At 33.9% G+C, this 19,277-nt stretch overlaps 2 protein-coding genes across 2 annotated transcripts in view; one reads left to right on the forward strand and one right to left on the reverse strand.

Moving 5' to 3' along the window:
- The window catches only part of LOC134687687 (uncharacterized), a 6,914-nt gene extending 5,979 nt beyond the window's left edge, over positions 1-935 (reverse strand). Inside the window, exon 1 of the mRNA XM_063548145.1 lies at positions 836-935. The gene's annotated coding sequence lies outside the window, so the exon portion shown is untranslated. The remainder of the gene's footprint in view (positions 1-835) is intronic.
- Positions 936-6,432: 5,497 nt separating this feature from the next.
- LOC134687688 (uncharacterized) lies at positions 6,433-8,107 on the forward strand. Its single transcript, XM_063548146.1, has one exon. It carries the CDS (start codon positions 6,476-6,478, stop codon positions 8,105-8,107), a length of 1,632 nt encoding a protein of 543 aa, XP_063404216.1. The 5' UTR covers positions 6,433-6,475.
- The last annotated feature ends 11,170 nt before the right edge of the window (positions 8,108-19,277 follow it).

Below are 19,277 nucleotides of genomic sequence, written 5' to 3' on the forward strand. Positions count from 1 at the left end.
GAGTTTTGAGTAAAAAAAAAAAGTCAGGATGAGACACTTGCAAAAAAAAAAAGTCAGGATGACAATTTATGTAAAAAAAGTCAGGATAAACTAAAAAAAAAAAAAAAGCAGGACCGAATAGAGTGAAAAATAAAAAGGCAGGACAGAGATTACAACTAAAAAAAAAATGCAGGACAAAATTTTTCATCCTAGCCCCCCCCCCCCCCCCCCCCCCCCCCCCCCCCATAAAAATCAAATGGTAGCTCCCTAATATAATAGCATTTCAAGACGTCAAAATTATTTGGACTAACTTTAGGGAGCTACCATTTGATTTTTAGGGGGGGCTAGGATGAAAAATGTTGTCCTGCATTTTTTTTAGCTGTAATCGCTGTCCTGCTCTTTTATTTTTCACTCTGTTCGGTCCTGCCTTCTTTTTTTTTTAGTTTATCCTGACTTTTTTTTAGCTTCCTTATGCTTGATGCCTGACAATTTGATATGACACAACACTACAATGAAAGCGCTAGATCTGAAATACTAAGCACAACAGAATACACGACTCTACAGTTTTAAGACCACACCAGCACACAGGCACTTGTTTCTGTCAATAAACCCCATATTGACAGAAACAAGTGCCTGTGCACTAGTCCAAATAATTATGACGTCTTGAAAGGCTATTATAATTTTTTTCTTTGACGCCTTACATCAGTCGAAGTAAGGCGTCAAAGAAAAAAATTATAATAGCCTTTCAAGACGTCATAATTATTTGGACTACCTGTGCACCAGCTGGGTTTTATCTTAAATAACTACATTTCTTGCGCCCACCGGAAGAGTTGAGTATTGGTCAATTTTGACTTACAATGACTGTCAATGTAGATGTATTTTATATAGATGAACTGAACATCTCCCGCTATTTAAAAAATATTCCCATCAATGCAAACACGGATCAGAACGCTTCTTGCCCCTCCTATCATTGCGCAACATATTTTCAGGTATTTGGATAACATTTAACGTTAAAACTCTAGAATGATATTTTTATTTTTTTGTAATTTATCAAAGATATTAGCCTAAGTATTAGTTTTATGGGTTGTATATGTAGGTTTTCTTCTAAGATGTGGACTAAGTTATAAACTAGGCCAACTCGTACCTTTACCAACTCGTACCAAATTGTGATAGATATTTTTCATATCATGGAATATGGTTGTATCAGCGGTTTGCATCCTTTAAAATATCTCAATCAATGTTCTTTTGATTATTAATTAAATTATTTGAAGATCCGCGATTTAATGCATGAATAAGTTTCCTCTGGGCGTCCATAAAACATAATAATTATCATGTCACGATAGCTTAATCATACAGAGACTCTGACTTAATAGACCACTGGCTTTCGAGCAATCTCCGGCGCAGAGTTCATATCCGTTCCATACATGCTTTGCAATACTGCACTTAATATGTCATATTGAGTGTAGTGTTACAAAGTATTGAACGGAACGGATATGTGAGCTCTGCGCCGGAGATTGGCTTTCGAGTTCATCCGTCACCGGAAAAAACTCGTCAATTATATGCGCCTTTATCACCGTCATTTGTGCGTTTAGGGGCGTCGTCACTTCCTTCCAATGTTGAGCGAGTGGTTGGAAAACTACACATATAATTGTATATTGTACGAAGTATTCGGCAAATTTAATTCTCAAAATTGACAATCAACACTGCTGTCATTAGGGAATTGTCAGTAAGTACCTACAGAGCAACCATTATTTCTAGTTTATCCTGCACAAAGACGATCACTAAGACGCTTGATGAACGTAAATAGTGCAGGGATACAGGCGAGCCCCTCTATCTGGTAAATGACGTCATAAAGGCGTGCATAATTGACGAGTTTTTGCCGGTGACGGATGAACTCGAAAGTGGTCTATTGCATAGAGAAATACCAGAGACATAGGTCGAGCAATACTAAACAAAACAACTAAAAATTAAACATAAATCAACGATGATATTTTTGTCTCGTTCTAGTCTGCTATAAATTCGTTGGGTGTTTTTCTTGGGGGCAATACACCACTTTCGAGTTCATCCGTCACCGGCAAAAACTCGTCAATTATGCACGCCTTTATGACGTCATTTACCAGATAGAGGGGCTCGCCTGTATCCCTGCACTATTTACGTTCATCAAGCGTCTTAGTGATCGTCTTTGTGCAGGATAAACTAGAAATAATGGTTGCTCTGTAGGTACTTACTGACAATTCCCTAATGACAGCAGTGTTGATTGTCAATTTTGAGAATTCAATATACGGAATAATTCGTACAATATAGAATTATAGTTTTCCAACCACTCGCTCTTCATTGGAAGGAAGTGACGACGCCCCTAAACGCACAAATGACGGTGATAAAGGCGCGACGAGTTTTTTCCGGTGACGGATGAACTCGAAAGTGGTCTATTCTAGTAGGCCTTACCTCTTTAATAACTTACTATGATCTACTAGTATGGTTTTTCCCATTTGATTATGCTTAAATTATCATATACAGAATGTTCCAAAATTGACGATGATACACTACATGGTACGTTCCTTCTGGTGTTTGGTGTGGTTGTCACTTTACTTGCCTCAAAAAGGGGACGAAGGGGCATGACGAACAATATGTAGACCGGCCTACGAACAGCAACCACAGACTGCAGAAAATGGTTCTTCTTTGTGAACACCACCAAAGACTGGAACATGCTTCCCCTCGGAGATCACCACATCACAGTCATTTGAGACATTCAAATCTCAAATGACAAACCTTACAAACTAAAGATGAACATTTGTTTTTAATCCTGTTTTTGGTCATGCAGATCCTTATGGAAATATAAGCCCTCTGGCACATAGTTGCGGCAGCAGTATGGCTATGCTGCGGCTTTGTTGCTGCAAACTGTTGCGGCTTCGATGCAGCGATAGCATATTTCGTATGCAAATTAGTTTTCTGGCACCATAATTGCGGCTATATTCTGGCACCGTTTGCGGCAATATTCTGGCATCATGTTTCGGCACTGATGCGGCTATAGCGTATTTCGTATGCAAATAAGTTTTCTGGCATTATGATTGTGATGCTGTTGCGGCGCTAATACGGCTATATTCTTGCATCATTTTAGTGACAAAACATGCAAATAGGCCGTGCTTTGTATAAAATGTATTGTGCCAGCAAAAACAAGTTGTCAATGCATATATATATGACATGCATTCATGCATTATAAATTTTTATGCACAGGCACATAAAATAAATGTCAGTGGTATCTGCATAAAAAATAATGAAAATTTTTAATGTGCCCTAAGTTTAGCATATAATATTGTGTTATTTACCAAACTACAAGTATGCAATTGAACTGCTGCAAAAAAAAACACAAACTTCACCGATACATGTAAAGTGAACTCAGATGAGGCCATGTTATTGAAATACACAATGCAAGATTGATCTTTTCTATACATGCAATTACTTGATATGTGTTTACTTACAAGTCTTCAAATCTTCCAAAAAAAAAACCCAGCTAGAACACAAAATTCTTCAATACAGTTATAATCACAAGCAACATGATGGATTTCTAACACACTAGTACAGGGAATAGCTAAAAACGCAGGAAATGACATCATCAAATTTTCTGGCTATATTGTGGTGCTCATTAATTTTGAAAGAAATTAGTGTCGCAATGATGCCAGAACAATGCCGCTAGCAGCATCATCCGGCACTACTCCGGCAACAATCCTCTGGCAACCTGATTAGGTTGCAGCTATAAAGCCGCAACGCTGCGGCAATGCTGCAGCAACATTTTTCAATTTCATAAGGGGAACCAATTTGCCAACTTACTGTATATTTAGAAAGTTGAATGTGGGAAGTATACATGGTATATGGAAGAAGAAAGAGAGAAAGAAAGAAAGAGCGAAGAAGGCATGCGAAAATGAGAAAAAGGTGCTAACAATAACAATATTTCACTCATTAGCTAAGGCATGCATGTAAGGGTATCTCCTCCATTCCCTTAGTCCACACTCTAGTTTTTCCGATTGTTCTCGATAGGAAGCGGTATGGAGTTTTTTTGCTCAACATGTATCATTTGAGTTTATAATAATATATAGTATCTTCTTTTATTTTGACAATGTTCTGTGATATACCTCGCACTATCTTGTACAATGCAACCAGAGACATGTGTCTTTCATGCAACCAAGTTTCAAGTGGTTAATTTAAACAAAAATACGGTTAACATCAAATGCAAGTGACCGTTAACCTGTGTCACAGATGACCACGGATGGGTTCTCCAAGTATTATATCAACCATGCCATCCGTCATAAATTATTCAATTGTCACCGGGTAATGAATGTGTAAGCAACATGAATGGTATCACAAGTATAGATGATCAGGATCTATTTACCCTTCAGAAGCTTCTGATATTACAAAAAAAAATGTTCAAAATGATGATCTTATCTTAGTTTTCAATAGTGTGGTTTGTGCTTGTTAAGGTCTGTATTGTTTATTCCGGTATTAGTCTTAGCTATACTGTTATTTATCGAAACAAAGTTTTTTAACTTAAAAAAAAAATATTGGACTTCTTTAGAAAATTTGCATGATATATGGCTTACCAATTTGGTGATGTGCATAGGAACTTTGTTTGTGGCCCCATCCTTTTTCAAAACCCGTATTTTTTTCGCGTTTCTCTGGAATATACGAATATAAATATATACTACTGATAACTTATATTTGCTTTTTACTATCAATTCAAAGATTACTATCCACAGCGATCGCGGATACATAATATATACATACTTAGAATTAAGGTAAATAGCAAATACAAGTGATTTGTATTATTTTTATGTTCGTATATAACAGAAAAACGCAAAGTACTTGAAAATAATAAAATACAAAACCATAACAAAGTTTAGAGAAAAAAGGAGGTTAAAAACTGATCCTGTCCCAAGTTCATGTGGAAATGTGTTAAAAAAATATAAAATGAAGGCAAAAGATACCGAAGGCCAGTCGACATTTTAACTCTGAGTCATTACTCGAAAATAAACTGAAAACGTCATGGCTATAAAATAAAAAGACAAACAGACAAATAATAGTACACAAAACACAACATAGAAAACAAAAGACTGGGCAACACGAACCCCACCACAAAATTGGGGTACAATCGGTTACCAAACAGCCAATGCACGATGATTTAACGCATTTCGATGTCTTTTATTTTCTTTTATTTAAATGACGTTGTTAGTTTTTCTAGACTAGTGAGTTTTGAATACCCCAGTGATATCTTAAGTTTCTTTTTTAGCAGGCGACACAATAAAAGACTGGCTCCGAGTCATAAAAATTAACCGGGGATGATAACATGTTTTCTTGTGTATACTGTTACCTTGTGAATTATAAATTTGAGAAAGGAAATAGGAAATGTGTCAAAGCGACGACAACATAACCATAGCCTGAGCAGACAACAGCCGAAGGCCATCAATGGGTCTTCAATGTAGGTCTTCAGCTGGCACCTTAACATATGTATACTAGTACAAGGATAATGGACGTCATACTAAACTCCAAATTATACACAAGAAACTAAAATTAAAAATCATACAAGACTAACAAAGGCCATAGGCTCCTGACTTGGAACAGGCGCAAAATTGCGGCGGGGTTAACATGTTTATGAGATCTCAACCCTTCCCCTATACCTCTAACCTCTAACATGTTTAAAATAAACTCATCATAGATACTAGGACTTAATTTTGTATATACGCCAGACGAGCTGCTGACTACTGGGCTGGTGATACCCTCGGGAAAATAAATCTCTACCAGCAGTGGCTTAATAACACCGTGTCGAACTATGACTTTTTGTGGAGAGAAAATTGCATGTCCACCTGTTACTAGTCGAGCATAGAATTCATTTTTTTTACATTATTATTTGTTAAGCAAATATACATTTTCATCCTATATTAGACAAGTTTATTTTTAAGTTCTAAACAGGTCAAAATATTCATGACACTGGTACCCTCGGTTGTAATTAATAGTTATATACGACATGGAAAACATAAAAATATGCATTCTTAAGTAAATATCTTCGAACTTTAAATCCATTCAGTAATTTATGTTTTCTGTGATAAGATCAAGTAACGGGTTGTTTAAAGCTATTTCACCGAGATATTTAAATGGGTTTTAAAAGTTTGCAATATATGAGGGGTTGCTGGGATCATTACAGAACAGAGAATAATAGGTAAAAAAAAGAATGAAGAAAACTATTACACAAATTAATAGATAATAATTGGGTGCTAAAATGTAAAGAGTTGAGAATAATTGGAGAAAACGATCAAGAAATTTTAAAACAGGACATACAAAATTAAAGGATACAGAAATCCTGTGCATTCCAGACCCCCACATATCTATATACGATCGTCATATGACACCGACCTTATATTTTAAACACTACATGTCCTTACTTCTACTCGATACTGTTACAGTAATAGGAAGTAAAATAGTCAGACATATTGGATTTTATACCAGAATGGCGTTTTCACAATCTTTAAAACGAGGACAAGCTCCTGCTACATGTAATTTTTGTGAAAAAGACACCAAGATAAAATGGAAATGCATTAATTGTGACGTTCTCATGTGTGATAAATGCAAGGACAAAATTCACGCTAAATTAAGAAATAGTAAAGAACACAATGTTATAGATATCAAAGAAATCGGAATGTATTATAGTGAACTTGACTTTAGCGTTTTGAAATGCGAGGAACACACAGGACAGTCTGCCGTTATGTTTTGTACGTCGTGTGATAGGCTTGTGTGCACATCATGCATTTCTAAAATCCACAATGGCCATGGGTTAGTAGAAATAAGTGAGGGTTATAACCTTAAACTGGAAAAATTAAAAACTGAAAAATCAGAAGCACAAAAACAATTTAAAGAGTTGACAAAAGAAAAAGAAAAAGTAAGTCCAGTTGATATAAAAGACAATGAACAATACAAAGATTTAATACTGAAAATCGAGGCTCATAATATCGAAATAAAAACATCAGCTGACAAATATTCAGAAGAATTAAAAGGTGAATTAAAAAGAAAATGGAGTGAATTTCAGGTGGGAAAAGCCACAAAGAAACTCGAGAAAGTCGAAGATAACTTTAATAAACTCATTTTAAATATCGAAGCTCTCATGACATCCAAGGAAGCCGAAACAGTTTTTATCGGGTGTAAAACGTTGTCAACGGACATCAGTATAGATGAAATCGATCACACTACCATATCATTTCTCCCGGGACAAATATCACCTTATAACGTGGGATCGTTACAGGTTGTGTCTAATGCCGTCAACGTACGTATCGTTAAACAATTCCAAACTGATATTTCTCAAGTGTTATTTCTATCGTTATGTCCTGACAATTCCTTGTGGATGAGAAATAATGACGTGTTACAGAAAGTAAAACTAGTAGAACATAAACTGACAGTAGAATCAACATTTAACATTAAAGTCTATGGAATGGCGGTTACTCCGACTGGTGACCTGCTTCTGGTATCGAGTGGATCAGTACTGAAACAAATCAGTAGTAAAACAGGAGAACTTTCTGATTCTATTATCGATGCACAACCATTTGATCCTATCTCTGTACATGTGACTAAAAGTGGTAAAGTCATAGTGGCAGGCAGACGAGCTATCATTGTGATGAACCAGAAAGGAGAACATGAAACTATCTATGAATTTGACAAAAACAACATTCGAATATTTACATGTGTTAAGAGTATTACAAATACAGATAATGGGAATATCTGTGTAGTGGATAGGTTATCTGATGATGGTAGAGGTAGAGTTGTGGTGCTAAATAGTGACGGAGATATCCTACAGATCTACACCGGTCATCATGATGTCAATAATGAGGAAAATCCGTTTAAACCAGTGAATATTGTTACTACACCGTCTGATAATATTATTGTGGTAGATTTGGTAACTTATGTCTTACATATACTGAATAACTGTGGCAACCTGATCACGCATTATAACACAGGCGACTTAGGAATAGAAATGCCACATTCCCTTTGCTTCACAAGAACTGCGGGACAATTGTATATTGGATGTACGAGAGGAGTAGGAAGTTTAGAGAAAGGAAAGTTATACGAAGTGAATATTTCTGGTTGTTAGACAAGCAATGAATAAACAAATATTAAATTCACTTTGATTTTGTTCGAACTTTATTGTAATTATTTGAATTAAAATAAATAATGCATCATTTTTCTGTAAATTTTCTGGTTTTAACAAAGTGCCAGTTTTATGACAATATAAGATAGACACATACACACATAGAGAGTAAAATCTGTTATAAGAACATTATTTTATCGACTTTAACAGCAAATAATTTTATTTTTAGGATTATACTATCGTCATATTAGAGTTGTCGATATCAAATTGAAATTTGAAAATCTTTTGATATATATGACTTTTTTTCTACGAACATTTTAATTGTTATCTGTGTTTGAATTGTTTGGAATAAAGGAACAGTTAAAATATTTGGGAGTATACTAGTCACAATTCAGTCTTTTATCGAAAGTTATTTTTAAAGTTCAGCAGCAAACATTTCTTGCATATTCTTCAGGAAAATATTATAAATCAACAACCCTATTGGAATCAATTATGAATTATAATACTTCCTGTAAAAATGTCCTTCTATAGTTAAATTACTCTATTTTTGCATAGTTTTTAAAAGAAATATATAGCGTTAACTGCACTATGCGAAAATAGTATGTCTTGCTGTTGTAATAGACTATTGATTTTAACGTCAATCATTGTTTGATTTCACGAGAGAAGGTGGAGCTTAGTCGCATTGACAGACAAGTGGGCTGGACTTATTAGCCTGATTATTTGTGTATTACTTATTATGTATTACACTTATGTTTATATAATCATTGTATTATGATGTTTTTGTATCTTGCCTGACAAGGGCCAATGATTTGTAAAATAAAATAATGTCTAATGTCTAATGTGCTTAAAATAACAATGTTATAAACCACTAATTAAAGTCGCTTAATGACTATACTGTCGTCTCCAAAAAAATAAAACAAGCAAGATGTCGCGGTTTGGTCAAGACGACCCTACAACATTTAGAAAAGAGAACTTTAAGTCCAAGAAAACTGGTCAACAAACACATTTTGCTGTTAAAGTTTTGTCAGATTTCATTGTTGAAAGAGGTATGGAAATTGACATTTTGGAAGCCACAAAAGATGAAATCGCAAATTTATTGCAAGATTTTTATGCCAACATCCGAAATAAAAGTCAAGAATATTACAAGAAAAATACTCTTCTAGCCATACGACAGAGCATAAATAGATATATAGGAGAACGACAGTTTTTTTGACATCATAACCGACCCCGAATTTACTCGAGCGAACGACAACTTTACTTCCCTACTCAGGAAAACAAGAGAGAAGAGGGAAAAGGAACTGTCACCCACCATGAGGCTATCTCACTAGAGGATTTGAGAATGCTTTATGAACACCCACTAGTTTTTAACACGTCAACTCTTCAGGGCCTCCTAAATAAAACTATATTCGAGACAATCTTATATTTCTGCAGAAGGGGTCAAGAAAATCTCTCACAATTGAAGGTTTATGAATTTAAAGTTGACCCGGATCAAAAAGGGCAGATGTATGTCCGTAAGCTTACAACAGAACTAAAACAAAAACACCAAGGTACTACAAATGAGCCAGAGGGTTCAGGGGGAATGATGTATGCTACTGGCACAGATAGATGTCCTGTTAAGTCTTTTGTTAAATATCTAAAGAAACACAATAATGCAAGCAATAGATTATTCTTGCATCCAAAGAATTCATTCAGTGAACAAGATGATATGTGGTTCAGAAATGAACCAATTGGACAGAACACCATAACAGTGTTTATGAAGAATTTGTCGAAGTCAGCAAAATTATCTAGAGAATACACCAACCACTGTATCCGGTCAACATGCATAACCTTGCTGGACTATAGTGGCTTCCAATCCCGTCACATCAAGACTATCAGTGGACACAGAAATGAGGAATCTTTATCAAGCTATTGTTATGATACTTCAGGTAAATGCTATACACAAATATTCATTGTGCAATTGCTAAAATTTTAATACAGTTATTTAAGGAATTACTGTAATATTTTTTCTGTCTATGAAGAAATAACATAAAAAATGTGGTATATTACAGTCATTTCTTATAATTTAATTCTGAATTTCATTTCAAACCGTAGAAAACCATGAAAAAAGGTTGATGACTTCACGGTCACATGACTAAATTATGTCTATGGGCTGATAACAAAATAACGTCAGCCAATCAGAAGAGGCGTTACATCTAAAATTAAATTATGTTTATATATCTTATGCAGTACATCATTTGTACATATAATAACAAAAATTTACATTGAATTACAACAATATTGTAAGAATATTTCTGCTTTTAATATCATAATTGAGTTTATCCAAAATTTGTATGTAAAATCTCAAAAAGGTATTGGGTTTAATGTGTGAAATGACTGAGTACAATATTTATATATTCTTTATTCTAATGACTATACTTGTACATTTCTTTTTTTTTATTGTGCATGTTTATAAATTAATTTTACTGTCTGTCAATCATTTTCTGAACTCATCTAAATGCTTTCATTGTTTTTTTATAAATACATTTCAGATAAACAGAAAAAGAGTTTGTCTGATGCATTAATTAAATGTACCTATGGAACATTACAACAGACAGAAAGTAGGAGTGTAACTAGTAAGTATAATCATGTAAACTATCAAATTAAACAAAATAATCAAAGAAATGCAAAGAAAAAATAACCTAGGAGAAATGCATGTATTTATCATCTTGTTGGTACCATGAAATATAGCACACTGCATTGTTGCATTGACACCCCTCAAATATTATAGCACAATAAAATCACATCGAAAATTGTATTCTAATATTTGCCACTAAACTTGGGTTGTACTGTTGAAAGATACTGATAAGACAACTGTTCATATGGCTCCTAAGTCCTTTTGTACATATAGTCTATATAATATATAAATAGTTTTCCTTACATGCAAGATAGTGTAAAAACAAACTGAATTCTTTTTATTACAGTAAGCTTGTCCCAGGAAAAGACTGTTTCTACCTTCACGTCGGATGAGAATGAACAGCCAATACCTCTACCAGTAATACAGACTGTTTCTGCTGTTAGAAATAGTAAGAGACAAGGTATTTTTTCTTTTTGTATTCAGGTACTATTGAAATAGTATTAACTATTCAACATATATTTTGGGTCAACAACATGAAATAAATGACAAAAGGTTTGTCACATAGTCTTCAACAATGAGATCTTCCTTAAAGTCACTCTCCTACATGTCCCGTTACATATAATGGAGTTCATGAACAAAATGGCATTCAGGTGAATTAATTGCATATTTAACACATGTAAATACATTTATGTCTCAACATTCTTCAGTACATTTTAATAATGAAAGTACGCTTTTACTTGTTTTTGATAGTCCAATGATGGTACCGCTATATGTGTAAATATGGCCAAGAACTATTTGTGCAACTTTTTTTATGTTCAACTAGAATAATTTGTTACCTAATAGTATTGGTACTTTGTTCACACTCAAAAGCTGATTTTATTTAAATTATTTCAGTTAAAACTGCACCATATGATCCAGATATCATTGACTTTTTGGGACTACCTGATGATGTTTTGGTGGACTATTGCCAATCAGTCGAGAATTCTGACCACCAAATAAGTGCCCCAAAGCAAATAAAGATGATGCCATTGATGAATATTTCAAATTGTACTGTTAATATCAACTATTACAATAATTGAATTTGAACAATAATGGAAAATACATTGTAGTAGATATTATTTGAATTATAAGGACATTTAAGAGACTTTAAGATACCGTAGTTTCTGTTAAAACTTTATTTTATATTTGTTAACATATATTCACTGCTATTGAAACCAAAATAGTCATTTGTTACAGATAAATTGTAATAAATGACATTAACTGTTACTATTACTTTTTTTTTTTTTAAGTTTTAGAGTACTGTGAAGAAGGTTAATAAATGAAATGAAAGAGGTTTGGAGTACACCTTCTTGAGAAAAATCCTAAATAATACAGAGACAAATCTAGGACATAATGCTTTAATTGTACTTCTTCATCTTGAAGTGAACACGAGTTTAAGCTTTCAACAATGAGAAAACCGCTGGAACCTTATAGCAAGTTTAACACAACTTCTAGTACCAGGCCAACCAGTATTCTATTGTATGTCAGTAATGATTTATATTCAGATACAGAGTTAAAATCAATCATTTCACCTCAAAACATACTATTGAATCACTCCCTTTGATAATATGTCTTGCAGCTATAAAGACAAAGTCAAAGTCTTTTTAAGAGAGCAAATATATGTTGATAAGATTACATAAAAGGCATATTTTTTACATTGAAATACACTATTGTCACTATTCAAAATAGTACACAGTCAGTATAATAATGATATTAATGTTGTGTTTAACATTGACTATGGAAAATAGTAGCCAGGGTTTGAGACAATAGTGCACTCCCCTTCGGGTCGTGCACTATTGTCTCTCACCCTGGCTACTATTTTCGCATAGTCGGTGTTAAACACAACATTATTATAAAAATACATTGTAGTAGATATTATTTGAATTATAAGGACATTTTAGAGACTTTAAGATACCGTAGTTTCTGTTCAAACTTTATGTTATACGTGTTAACATATGTTCACTGCTATTGAAACCAAAATAGTCATTTGTTACAGATAAATTGTAATAAATGACATTTACTGTTACTATTACTTGTTTTTTTTTAAGTTATAGAGTACTGTGAAGAAGGTTAATAAATGAAATGGAAGAGGTTTGGAGTACACCTTCTTGAGTAAAATCCAAAATAATACAGAGACAAATCTAGGACATAATGCTTTAATTGTACTTCTTCATCTTGAAGTGAACACGAGTTTAAGCTTTCACCAATGAGAAAACCGCTGTAACCTTATAGCAAGTTTAACACAACTTCTAGTACCAGGCCAACCAGTATTCTATTGTATGTCAGTAATGATTTATATTCAGATACAGAGTTAAAATCAATCATTTCACCTCAAAACATACTATTGAATCAATCCCTTTGATAATATGTCTTGCAGCTATAAAGACAAAGTCAAAGTCTTTTTAAGAGAGCAAATATATGTTGATAAGATTACATAAAAGGCATATTTTTTACATTGAAATACACTATTGTCACTATTCAAAATAGTACACAGTCAGTATAATAATGATATTAATGTTGTGTTTAACATTGACTATGGAAAATAGTAGCCAGGGTTTGAGACAATAGTGTACTCCCCTTCGGGTCGTGCACTACTGTCTCTCACCCTGGCTACTATTTCCGCATAGTCAATGTTAAACACAACATTATTATATAAATGGGAGATAAGAGTTTCGCAGCAACTGGCTTATCTGAGTATTGGTGGTATTAAATTATCGATTTTATATTCTCTGTTTTATTGAATAGCGTTTTTCTGTCTATTGGCCATGGTTTTGCTTAAGTCTTCACATCTTATGGCCCCTACTACATCTTCCTTAAAACATATTTTACTGGAATGCATATCCAACACGGTGTAAAACAAACAACAATCATTGATCATAACTTATACTCCTAATATCCTTTTAATTTTTTTGTCACGTACTGTTTTTCCTCATCTTGAACACAATGCCACACAGTACTTTTAAATATTATACTTCACGTTAAAATGCCATATTTTGATTGGCTAAGACGAGGGTGTCAATTTACTCTATCACATGGCTGAGCGGATGACAATTTTTTTTAATGTTACCCTCTCGTCTAGACTAATCAGAAATCGATAATTCAAAGAAGAGGGTGGTAAAGGGGGTACTTAACATGGAAACACGTGAAATAAAAATTGCAAAAACGTAGCACGAAAAATAAAAATCGTGAAAAAAGAAGCACGAGGAATAAAATCGTAAATATTAAGAAAAAGTACCTGCAGTTATTACTCAGCCGTTCTTGGAGATCATGTAGACATTGTTAATGGACATTATGACCTTGTGGTCACCTTTTATTATGATGGACTTTATTACATGTATAGCATACACAAAATTATACAATAGAAAGTAGAATGGTAACAATATACAATGTACATCAATTTCTAATAAATAAATTTGGTGTATTTACTGTCTTCTGATTGGTTAAAATTATTAGTTTTATTTTCAATGTTGTCAATTTTGATGGCGACACGCCCACTCTGACGGTTGTATATTCATACGCCAACATGTGTGCACGTTTTTATTGTTAATATAAATAATATAGAAAGTTCTTTGAGACTTATTTTTGATAGAAAATTTATTTATAATGAATGGCAATAATTTATTTTGATTTTATTGAACCATAAAACTAATTTTTGACTCTTCACATTTTACATAATCCGCTTCACGGATTATTCAATGTGAAGAGTCAAAAATTAGTTTTATGGTTCAATAAATTCAAAATAGATAAAAGCCATTCATTAATTATATTACACACAAGTTTCAAAAGGTACTATAACTCACTGACATTTAGTTAGTTCCAATTTACTTTTTAATCAAATGCGGAACAATGCAAGAACGAGAAACAAAGAGCACCGACACGGAACATAATAAATGGAAAATACGAAGCACGCACATCGAACCAAACACGAGAAAACGAGAAATAAAACACCAAAACACGAAAACACGTGAAAAAAAAAGGCCGAACACGTTGCACGAAAATAACCCTTTACCATCCTCAAAGAACAATGACTGAATTGAATTTACATCAAGGAATTTTATACAATGCTTAAGTTCTACGTTTTGGCTCAGATTCTATTATCGGCTGTTAAAATAAATAAAATAAAACATCTTGCTCGACTTTTTTTTTTCTTTCGAATGCTCGTAACGTTGTTATGAACGTGAAGTCATAGAAAATACTTTTAAAATAAAAGCAATCTGTAAAAGTCAATAATGATAGGATATTCAGTATAATAAATTAAATAACACATAGCTGAGAGGGTGATAGAGCAGATTGGAACCCCTCGAAAAGGCATTATCAACCTTGGCTTCGCCGCGGTTGACAATGTTTTCTCGGGGTACCAATCTGCTCTATCACCCTCTCAGCTATGTGATATTTATATATTGTGACCGTTTGACTGGCCTTGACGAAGTCGAAAAAGGGGAGACTACTACGCTGTGCTGTTTACGGTGGATGTGTTTGTGATATAAAGGTCAGTTAAAGAATAACATCAAATTGTAGGTCAATGATATTTGATTCGCAGTTGTATTAGCATTGCCTCATCTAATTTCCACGAATTTTATTTTGCTACAACTTCTCAGTCATGGTATATTGACCTTAAAAAAATGCATAGTTTACATGATTAGTGTTTGGCTAGTTGATAAGTTTTTGCATAATAACGTTAACAAAATTTGATGAAAATTTATTCAAATCAATGTGTTGGTCAACTGGTTTGAATGTTTGATTGGTGGGTTGGTCAGTTGATTGATTGAGTGAAATTTTGCATACTGTCAAGTTTAACAAATTCTTTGTATACTGAGCCAAAAAGGTTAAGCAACAAAAATGTGATTTTTTTTATTATTACAAAATCATAACAACATATGATTTTAATAATACTAAAATGGAATTATGACATGTCAGAAGCAACATGAAAGTTTATCACTCACAATCATTCGGAATCTCTTCGTATGTAGCGCAAGAGGGTCAAAATGCGGATATAAGTATAATGTTATTCAAAATCAATTTTTCAGCCACGCCCTAAGTGCACCAATGAACAACTGACAGGCACACCAGCAGCTGCCCTTAGTCAATGCATACTCTTGTGGCCGGAAAAAAACTTGTCACGTGTTGACGTAAAGCAAAGGTAACGTTCCTCCCTTGACGATAGTTTTTTTTTTGGTCTACGAGATATCGACCTATCCTGTGCAATTACAATTTGTCGATATCTGTTTGTTAGTCTCTTAACGGTTGCCTTATGTCCATTAAATCGAGCCACAATGTCAGTAACACTCATTCCGGCATCAATCATTCCAAGAGCTTTCTGACGGTCATTTTCGGGAGTCTGGTTGACGCTCCATGCAACTTTTTTCAAAGGTGAAAGTGTTTTACTAACCAATGGTGTGTTTCTGAACGTTAGTGAACAAGAAATCTTTAATATCGTTTTAAAAGTACAGGTACAGAAGGTAAAACATCAATTACACATGCAAAGCTGAAATGGCGCGAAATCAATGACCAGGGAAAAGGTACGACTGTTTTAAATTACAGATAAAACTAAGGATTATATCATTAATGTTTGAATATTTTTCCAGAAACAAAAACAAAAAATTATAAAAAAAGTGTTCCTAAACTTTTTTGGCTCAGTATACGAGGGTTGTCCCTAAAGTTCGTGGACAAGCTACAGTCTGCTTAAAAATAGCATTTCAGGGGAATTCTTCTTGCATATTTGTAATCCTGTACTATATCCTAGTTCGATTATATCAATATTTGTCCAATTTTAAATGCGAAATGATAATTTTTACTTCATATAAATATATGCAATAGAGAACCGGAGCACGGCGAAAATATCACATAACATGCAGGCTGGTGTTTTCATATTTTTGTTATTTTCAGTTTTAATATCCGCCAAAAATACATGGCACTTGCATTGTGACGTCGGCAATAGTCTTGACGTTACACCTGATAAATTTGAATGGCAAAAATTTCGAACTGGTTTCGAAATCTCGATTTGAAGCATTGAATCCAGAATCCGCCTCACTGAAAAAATGGACGTTTAAGGAAAAGGTGGAGCAGCGGGCAATTATGAACTTTTGTGTAGACATCGGAAAAAAACCAACAGAAACACACAAGTTCTCAAAACAGTCTGAGAAACATAGCAAGACAATGCACAACCCCACACTTCTTTGAAAACTAGTCTAGAAATTGATTTACTTGGATTCGAATGTCTGAAACATCCTCCGTATAGCCCTGACTAAGCGCTAATGGATTTTGTGGTATTCCTGCATATCAAATCTTTTCTCCGTGGACAAAGGTTCGACGATTTATCTGAACTAAAACAGGAAGTAATGAACATAACCTTAAATATGAAAACATAATAGTTTAAAAAATATTTGATTACTGGGTAATAAGATGTAAAAAATGTCTTGCTTTGAAAGGAGACAACGTTGAGAAAAGTTAAAATGTTGACTAGAGATGTAAAGTCCAGCGCTATAAATGTAATCCAGCGCTGGATACGTTAAGTCCAGCTCTGAAGACGTTAACTCTAGAACTGGCGATTCAGTCTAGCGCTATAGATACGTATTGAAGCATCAAAGATTTGAGGTCAATCGCTCAAGTTTACGTTTACCGTTTAAGATGTAAAGTCCAATGCCTGTTGATTTAAAATATAGCGCCGTAGATAGGATGCAAAGGGAGTAAGATTTTTAGGCAATCGATGGAGATCCAGCGCTTAATATCTAAAGCACAGCACTGTAAGCGTAGAGTAAAGGCAAAGACCATCGATGTAGATATTAAAATTAGTGCTTTGGATGTAAAGTATAGCGATGTAGATGTAACGTAATGCGCTGTAGAAGTTAAGTCTACCGCTGGAGGTGTAAAGTCCATATATGTAGTTGTAATTGAGCGCTGTAGATCTAAAATAGCGCTGTAGATATACATATTGTATCAGTGCTGTAGATATGAATTAAGGCGCCAAAGATTTAAAGTCAAGCGCTAGCTAGACCCGCTGGAGATGCAACGTCAAACGCGGGTGATTTTCAGTTCAGCGCTTTTGAGATATGCAGTACAGGAGACTTAAGGTCAAGTGCTGGAGATGAAACTTTCAGTAACTTGCTGTAGATATAAAGTAAATCCCTGCCTTTTAACGTCAAATGCTGGAGATGTAAAGTTCAGAGCTGGAGATGCAAATTTCAACGCCTGAGATGTAGTCAAGCGCGCTGTAGATGTAAGATTTAGTGTTATAGATATAAAGTAAAGTGTCACGATGGAAATGCAAAGTCTACCGCTAGAGACATTTAAGTACAGCAATGAAGATATTTAATCTAGCATAAGAGACCTAACGTCAGGCGCTGAATAAATAAACTCATGCCATGCTGCTGTAACAGTAGTGCAGTAGTATGCATGCTTTGCTTATGTATAACTTTTTTTTAAAGAAGACATATTTTTTTTACAGATGTCAAAGTCTCAGACAATTTCGTAATTCAGTGACAAGCTTCAATTTCAAAAAGGGAAATATCCTATGGAAATATAAATTCATTAGAAAATATCATTGGGAGTGATTGTAATCCTACATTCGTGTAAGATTTTTCTGAAATTCATACTGCCAGTTTATTATCAATATTGTAATGCACTTTTCATTTCATTTCAATTCTTTTATATTTATATTTGATCCACATACCAATCCTCAATCTTCATAGGTCATGTCAATTCGAAGACATCGAGTCACAAAATGTTTTGTAATAACAATGCTATCCACTGCCTTGATTCCCATGAAATTTTTGTTTATCTGTTTGATATTTTGATTTGTTACAAATGAAATTTATGAATTTGAATACATTAGATGGACAGCAATTTTGCAATACATGCTGCTTCAACTTTTATTCAAATTATAGATATGGAAAGCTGCAAATACATATCATTTTGTTCACTCATTAAAAAAAAGGTGATAAAGGATTACTGGTAAATGAGCCATCAAACCACTAAATCAATATCATATACAATTTGTAGAAAGTAAATTGACTTTTTTTTTAAATATTTTTACCAAATGTCTGTAAATTTGCTTAATTGTTAGAAAATGCAGGGTATTCATATATTTCTTGCAATAATATTAGTATGAGTGAAAATCCGTACGGGTACTTATGCCTTAAAATAATATATATATATATAGATAATAATGTGGTCATTTTTAACCTTTCCTGTTAACAAAACTTTGAATTTTTCGAAAACCTAAGGATTTTCTTTATCTCAGGCAAAGATTACCTTAGCCGTATTTGGCACAACTTTTTGGAATTTTGGGTCTCCAATGCTCTTTAACTTTGTACTTGTTAGGCTTTATAAATATTTTGATAAGAGCCTCACTGATGAGTCTTATGTAGACGAAACGTGTGTCTGGCGTACAAAATTATAATCCTTGTACTTTTGATAACTATTTACACCACTGGGTTGATGACACTGCTGGTGGACATTTCGTCCCCAAGGGTATCGCCAGCCCAGTAGTCAACACTCCGGTGTTGACATGAATATGAATAA

This window comes from Mytilus trossulus, chromosome 10, assembly GCF_036588685.1.
Source record: "Mytilus trossulus isolate FHL-02 chromosome 10, PNRI_Mtr1.1.1.hap1, whole genome shotgun sequence".
Classification (NCBI taxonomy): Eukaryota; Metazoa; Mollusca; class Bivalvia; order Mytilida; family Mytilidae; genus Mytilus; species Mytilus trossulus.

Excerpts from the sequence above, each read along its gene's own strand:
- LOC134687688 (XM_063548146.1), top strand. The coding sequence starts at position 6,476 with ATGGCGTTTTCACAATCTTTAAAACGAGGACAAGCTCCTGCTACATGT.